This window comes from Cynara cardunculus (genome assembly GCF_001531365.2).
Source record: "Cynara cardunculus var. scolymus isolate 2C chromosome LG 13, CcrdV1, whole genome shotgun sequence".
In the NCBI taxonomy this organism is placed as follows: Eukaryota; Viridiplantae; Streptophyta; class Magnoliopsida; order Asterales; family Asteraceae; genus Cynara; species Cynara cardunculus.
Genome location: NC_037540.1, coordinates 11,180,731 through 11,188,465, shown reverse-complemented (window position 1 = coordinate 11,188,465; position 7,735 = coordinate 11,180,731). Strand labels below are relative to the sequence as shown.

General features: G+C 30.9%; 1 protein-coding gene across 1 annotated transcript; it reads left to right on the top strand.

The window, feature by feature from the left end:
* Window positions 1-4,187: 4,187 nt before the first annotated feature.
* On the top strand, window positions 4,188-5,430 carry LOC112524764 (protein UPSTREAM OF FLC-like). The gene is made up of 3 exons (XM_025134719.1): window positions 4,188-4,449; window positions 4,640-4,709; window positions 4,824-5,430. The coding sequence occupies exons 1-3, from the start codon at window positions 4,188-4,190 to the stop codon at window positions 5,428-5,430; spliced, it is 939 nt and encodes a 312-aa protein (XP_024990487.1).
* Window positions 5,431-7,735: the final 2,305 nt, after the last annotated feature.

The window sequence follows — 7,735 nt, the reverse complement described above, 5'->3', positions numbered from 1 at the left end:
TAAATTTTTTTTATTTTGTTTTATTTTTTGCTTCTTGTAAATTTTTATCCAAGTTTTTGTATTAATAAATTTAACTTTTAATTATCTCGTTATATTATTACGATTAGATTATTTTTCAAATACTTATATGTCTTCCAACGAAATATTAGTGTTAATGTCTCAAGAAATGATGAAGAGTTTATATTGCCGTCACCAATCGAAGACTTATCAATTCCCCGCACATTCGACGCAAATAGGGTTGGATTCACTTTGTGTAATTTTGCAATTTTTTTAATTGTAGTATAAAATTATATTTATGTTTTAATTGTTTTTCAAATATGTTATCTAAATATATAAATTAACAAATTAAAATAAATATAAAAAAGTGAAAATTAATAAATTATATCTGAATATTCTATAATTTTCTATAATATATATGTGTATATTTATTAAATTTATACAGTAATCTATAAATAAAATTACTTTTTATAAATTAGAAAACTGGATGTAAGAACCTCCATTGTAGAGTTTTGTTGAAGTTCTTAAATTTTGTGGAAGTGGCAATGATGTGACATGAAAAACTATGGCAAATGAGGTTCTTAAAGGTTCCACAATTGTGGATGCTCTTAGAGTATTCAAAAGAAAACACGGGCGGAAAGATCAACATCGTGCTTCACTGAGTGCTGCTAACACCAAAAGAAGAAGATCAGACGAAAGGATCTTACTGCTCGATCAAGAAAAAAAGTATGTAACTTGATTATTGATAACGGTGGTTGCGTAAACCATCTCCTCATCTTAATAAGGTTCGATGTGAAATGATGACGATACGGAATTTAAAATAGAATGTTATGAAGAAAAGCACTACTGAGATCAAGACGTTTCATGATTTATGCACATCCACACATTTTATGAACAAAAACAAAAACTTGTCCCATGCTCCCATTTGGGATCTTTAAAATGGACAAAATGTATCAATGCAACCAAATGATATTTGTTTTATTTATCCAATATCGTTTTCATTAAATTCATTATGGAGCAGCATCTATGTGGATGTACTTAATCTGAAAACTACTGATTAATGTTTATTTTGTAATTTCATGTTTGGTTTACATGCAGTTCCGGATTCAGGAATTTCTGTGATAAAGGTCGAAGTATTATGTTTTGTCATTATTAACTATTAAAATTTAAATCTAGGTTTCGACATGTTACTGTAGCCTCTCTTTTTTTTCCGACGACGATGACCAATGAACGTTATACTGCTAGACTGATGTTTTATGTTTCTATGCGAGCCGATTAATCCCAGGGCGACCACCTGCTTTGCAGAAATCCCGGAGTCACCGCATTTGAACATTCGTTGCCACAAGGGGATTTTTATTCCTCCTTGGATTTGAACCTGGAACCTCCTGGTACTTTTGATCTTTGGAGTCAAGCTCAAACCAATCAGACATCATCCTTATGGTTGAGCTTACGCAATTCTTTGTGGGGTTAAACATTTTTTTTGGGTGTAAACATGACATATATTTATAGAAGATGAAATATAGTATAAACTATTTTTCTATTTTTGAGAAATTTATGAGTATCCATTGACCCTCTTTTGGAAGACGTTGGTCAATGTTAGACGTATGTGAGATCAATGTTTTTGGTGATAACAATGAAAACGTTAACTTGTTTGATTGGTTTGAGATTGAGCTCCAAAGGTCAAGAATATCTGGAGGCCTCATGTTCAAATCCAAGGAGGAATAAAAACCCATTTGTGGCCACGGAGGTTCAAATGCGGTGACTCCGAGCTACCCGCAAAGTAGGTGGTCGTCCTGGGATTAGCCGGCTCGCATACCGTGTTGGATATCCAGGTTATGAAATTTTTTCATGAAATTGTTTAATCATGTGAAATTGTTTCATATAATACTTTTTTTGATGAATTTGTTTCATATATGGTTATGAAATTGTTTCATATAATATTTAATGAAATTTTAATAAAACTGTTTCATGTATTTCTCTAAAATCAAAATAATGAAGATGATAATATCGGTTAAAAAAATGGCTAATAGATAAGTTCAAAATCAGAAATAACTGCTTTAATTAATTCGTCTATTAGAAAATGACATGTAGAGCTACACGAAGTAAAAGATTGTGTGGCATTGCATAGGGAATTAGGGATTCACATGATCCATTCACAAATGTTGGGTTTTCAAAATCACAGGAAACAAGTGATCCTTCTGCGTGCCCACATTCACTTGTTCCTTCTAAAATAATGCATTTTGTCTCATTTTTTTATTCTTATTATTATTGTCTTGTGACACCAATTATATATGTATTTAATAACCAATTTCAGAATCTCATATTTCAATACCTCAAAAATTAGAGACCGTTTATTAAACATTTATCGGTAAACACTTATCGGTAAAATTGAATACTATTATTTACTTATCGGATAAGATTTTAGTCAACAAAAAACGGTTTTCTATGCAACAATTTACCCGATAGGAGTTGACTGTGGTAAGAGTCATTACCATCATTTACTGGGTAAGACTCTCGGTCTCTGCCTCGTTCTTACCGGGTAAGATTTTTGGTCCTTACCATGTTCATCCGGTAAAGTAATATAACTTGGTAAACGCTTACTCAAGTAAGCACAGTCTCTTAATTAATAAATATAATTACATAGTTTTTTAAAATCAAGGTTTAATTATGAATATTTATTTTGAAAAAAAGAAATATATATAACGGTAATTAGCATTCTTTAACCAAAAGTTTGGTGAATGTTTTTTTTTTATTAACCTGGATATCCAACCTGCTATGCGAGTCGACTAATTTCAGAACAACCATCTGTTTTGCAGATAGCCCGAGGTCATCGCACTTGAATCTCCATAGCCACAAAGGGATTTTTATTTCTCATTGAATTTGAACATTAAACCTCTTGATACTTTTGATTTTTGAAACCAAACTCAAACCAATCATGTGGTTAGTTTGGTGAATGTTGATGCAAATGAGTATGGGTATGAGTCAGATAAATTGTACGATTCCAAGGGTGTAAATGAATATGGGTTTTAAATGAACAGCAAATTGTACGAGTTGGAGGACAACTACACAGTTAATAACTTGGAGTTTTTATATGTACACATTTATTTGTTTTTTCGATACGAATATACATATTTAATCTCAAGAAAAAAACTAGTGTTTTTGGTTTCCGTGTTGTACGGATATTAAAAAAATTGTATATTTTGATTTACTCGTTTATTTTTTAAAATCTATTTTTAAATGGACTATATTACAAGTTTATATGTAATATTTATAGTGATGAAATCGTGAGTTTGAAATAATTATTGTTGTCAAATTTGGTTTATAAAGATTGGTTTCAAACTTACTGAATTGAAATATAATACTATGAAATATGTTGTATGATGAAAATTATTGGTAACAATCATAGTTTAATTATCTACTACTTAGGTTACTATTAAATGATGTATTTTAAAATAAATGAATACTAAAAATGACATAAAGTTGATAAATAAATCAAACCACATGCATAGTAAAAGTTATAATTCCAAAATATTATAAGGCTGTTTATTACCAATGCATTGATTTACGACTATAACAAACATATATATCTTATATTAACAACTCCTCTTTTTGAATACATGTATAACAACTACAAGTAAAACAACATTGTGGTTTATGTGACATGAGATGATTATGTTATTTTTTTTATTTGTTTATTTCATATATAAAAATAACAATTATAATTTTTTTTTGAAAGAAATAAAAAAATTGCTTTTTTTCCTGTGTTTGTAGCCCCATGTAAGGATGGATCTAATTTAGTGGCACCGTATTATTTACCTATGAAAAGGTAAAAAAAAAAGGTTCACGAAAGATGCAACCGTATCAATATATGTCATTATATATATTTTAAAATTACAATAAAGATACAAGTTTTTCCTCTATAGAGTTGGGACAGACATGTGGGTTATATTACACTCTCATCCTCCTTGTAAGAAATTTTCTTTTCTTTTCTAAATTCGTTAACTAAGGCGGGACAAACCTGTGGGTTATATTACACTCTCATCCTCCTTGTAAGAAATTTTCTTTTCTTTTCTAAATTCGTTAACTAAGGCGGGACAAACCTGTGGGTTATATTACACTCTCATCCTCCTTATAACGAACTAAATGCCACTTTATAATAAAACATAGGATATCGCTTCACTTTTTCTTCAATGGCGTCAAGTTCCAGAGTGAGGGAGGAGCCATTGATCCCTAAGAAGAGTTGGCCGCGCAATCATAAATCTGTAAATCGAGGTGTGATCATCAACAATTGTCCTGATACAAGTCCGGATTGGATTGAACCTAATTCAAAGACGAAGCCGGCATCTGCCAGAAAAGTTCCTGTTCTGTACTACCTATCTCGGAATGGTCATCTTGAACATCCTCATCTAGTCGATGTCACTCTCTCTTCTCCTCATGGTCTCTATCTCAGAGGTAATCCAGATCTCTATGGTCAAATTTAACTGGAATTGTTGGAATTTTCGAATTTCATACATTAAAATGATAAATTTCTGAAAGGATTCGTGAAAACCTAGTAGTTCGCTTCTTTATCAAGTACAAATCCTTGCTGTTAATCTCCGTAATTTGGCTTTCAGTGATGTATTTACTGCGTCCTGTTTTGCAGATGTTATGAACACTTTGAATTATCACCGAGGAAAAGGAATGGCGAACATGTATTCGTGGTCTTTCAAACGGTACAAACATATTTGACAAATTAGAAGATGATGAGTAGATAAATCCAGTTTTTCTGTTGATTTTACTTCTCTTAGTTTCATAAATTGTTTCGAAATTTTCTGAACCAAAATTAGGAGCTACAAAAGTGGATACGTATGGCACGACGCCTCGGAAGAGGACTTGATTCAACCGACGAACGGCCACGATTACGTCGTCAAAGGATCACAGCTTCTCCAAACACATGCATCTCGAAATCTGCCGGAAACCTGCCATACCGGCGACAATTGTAGCTCGACGAACACCGCCGCCGCGGCCATGGTCGTAAAAAGGAATCAATCATGGAGCTCATTCGACATTCCACAGGACTATTTAGTTCTCAAATGCGAGTCGAACAGAGAGCTCGGCACGAAGTTCGCCCCCGACGCAGCGACGCAGACCGTAGAGTTAAGTAGGGAAGAAATACCGTCTCCTCCGCCGTCGAATTCGAGCTCGGACGTGGTGAGTGGATCGAGATCGAGATACATAGATCAGAGGGCGAAGGTGAGAAATGGTGTTAAGTCGGTGGAGGATGAGCATGGTTGTAATGGGAGGATGACAGCTTCACAGGTTCTGTTGCAGCTAATTACTTGTGGGGCCGACTCAGTTAGACATGTCGTTCCAGTGAAAACTAAGCACGATCAAGGGTGTACGGTAAGCGTGGCGTATGGTAAAAGTTTAAGGGGTGAAGTACTGAATCAGTAAATTGTTGATATAATGTAGTTCACATAGACCCGTACTATGGGTAGATGCAATGTCACTCGTATCTTAATAATAATTAATAAATATATAACATAATTATATTAAATGTCCGTTTATCAAAATGCTTATCGGTTAACTTACTGGCAATGGTCATCATCGTCTAGACATCCTCGTTCAATGGGTGTGAACTTCGGTTGTTACCATGATTCTTAGTCTTAGGAGCTGTTTACCTAAATGTTTACCCGGTAATCGTTTAATGTTAGGAGTTAACACTATAATTTATTTTATGAGGTAAGATTGTAGCATATCAAAGTGATATCACATGCAACAATTTACTCAATAAGCACTTACCTGGGTAAGAGTCATCATCCTCACTTACCGAGTAAGACTCTCCATCTATATCATTGCTCTTACCGAGTAAGATTTTTGACCCTTGCCATGTTCATCTGGTAAGGAAAATTACACGGTAAACACTTACTAGGTATGTGTTTAGTAAACGACCCCTTAGTCCTTAAGATAAATGACCTAGTAAGCGTTTTGATAAACAATCCCTACACCAAATATGTTAGGTCAAAAAGTTAATTAACAATTATTAGATTTATTTTTTGGACAAAAAGTTGATTATTGACAATATCACCGAACCCACGATACCAAATTGAAGGAACATCTTTTTGTCTCATTTAACGGCTAAGGTTAACCTTTTGATTTATAGTTTGTATTTGTTATAAACTAACGGTTATACTTCTTAAAATATACAAAAAAATAGACGATCTTATATAATTTAAGGGCAAAATGCATAAAATAGCAATCTACTTCCATAAATTTCTTTATTATAGTATTGTACTTTCAGTTTTTCTTATTACAGCAATGTACTTTCAAATTATTTTTTATTAGGACATTGTACTTTGAAAAATTTACCCATTATAGCATTGGGTAACCTTTTGATTTAAATTTACCCATTATACTAGATTTCCATGCCACCTCGTTGTCCACATAGGCTGTCCACATATACTATAGTGATGTGACTTTCTTACTACATCATTGTACTTTCAAAATTATTTTATTATAGCATCTACTAGTTTTTATTAAACACTGTATTTTTAATTTTAATATTTAGATATTTTACATGTTTTTTTAATAAATGTATTAAATGAATTAAAAAAAATCTAAATTATTCATTAATATACCAATATCAATAAAACTAGTAGAACACAACTTATCTCGCTAATATTTTTTAAAAAAATGTGTTTTTTGAAAAAAGAAAAATAAGATTTTTTCTTTTTTTACAAAAAAATATTATCTTTACTTGACGAATATATTATATTTGTTTAGAACTTTTTTACTTGACGTATAAATATATTAAATTAATTAGATTTTTTTGAAGTATTTATTAATATAACAATATTAAAAAATTGTAGATAACAATTTATTTCGTTAGTATTTTAAAGAGAACTTTAAAAGATATGTATTTATTTGAACAACATAAAATAGGAAAAGTTGTCTTTTTTACAAATAAAATATATCTCGAAAATAATGTTGCATATTTATTTAATAAATATTTTGCTCTAAGAATATTTAATTTAAATGCAACTTAATAAGAAAAAGTAAAAAAAAATTAAATGTTTTTTTAGATAATAGCAATGAAAAATGAAAATCACTAATAATAATTTGAAATATGTTTTTATTTTAATTTTAGTTAAGTCATCAAAATGATGTGTCATCCACATAACCTCATTAAAGTCACACAAGCAAAAAAGTCAAAGGGTTAACCGGTTTAAAAGGTAACAGGTTACTCATTGCTATTATGAGTAGATTTTTTAAAGTACAATGTCTTAATAAAAAATAATTTGAAAGTTCATTGCTGTAATAAATAAAAACAAAAGTAGAATGCTATAATAAATTTTTTTGTGAAAGTAGGTTACTATTTCATGCATTTAACCCTTGTTATAAACTAACGGTTATACTTCTTAAAATATACAAAAAAATAGATGATCTTATATAATTTAAGGGAAAAGTATAAAAAACCCAATGGACTTTGATGTTTGGAATGATTAAGTCATTGGACAATTTTTTGAAACAAATAAGTCATTGGACATTTCAAAACATTTTAAATAACTTCTTGGACTTTCTAAAACCTGTTACATATATCCTTATGACATATAAAACCGGTTAATGTGATAAAATAATGGAAAAAGTCCGAAAAAACCCAATGAATATTCACATTTTGAACGGTTAAGTCCCTAAACATTTTTTGAACTAAAAAATATTTAGATCTATAAAATTAAACAAATATAACAAAAAAGTACTT

Excerpts from the sequence above, each read along its gene's own strand:
- LOC112524764 (XM_025134719.1), top strand. The coding sequence starts at position 4,188 with ATGGCGTCAAGTTCCAGAGTGAGGGAGGAGCCATTGATCCCTAAGAAG. Across the intron at positions 4,450-4,639 it reads TCATGGTCTCTATCTCAGAG|ATGTTATGAACACTTTGAAT; the intron begins GTAATCCAGATC and ends CCTGTTTTGCAG. Across the intron at positions 4,710-4,823 it reads TATTCGTGGTCTTTCAAACG|GAGCTACAAAAGTGGATACG; the intron begins GTACAAACATAT and ends AACCAAAATTAG.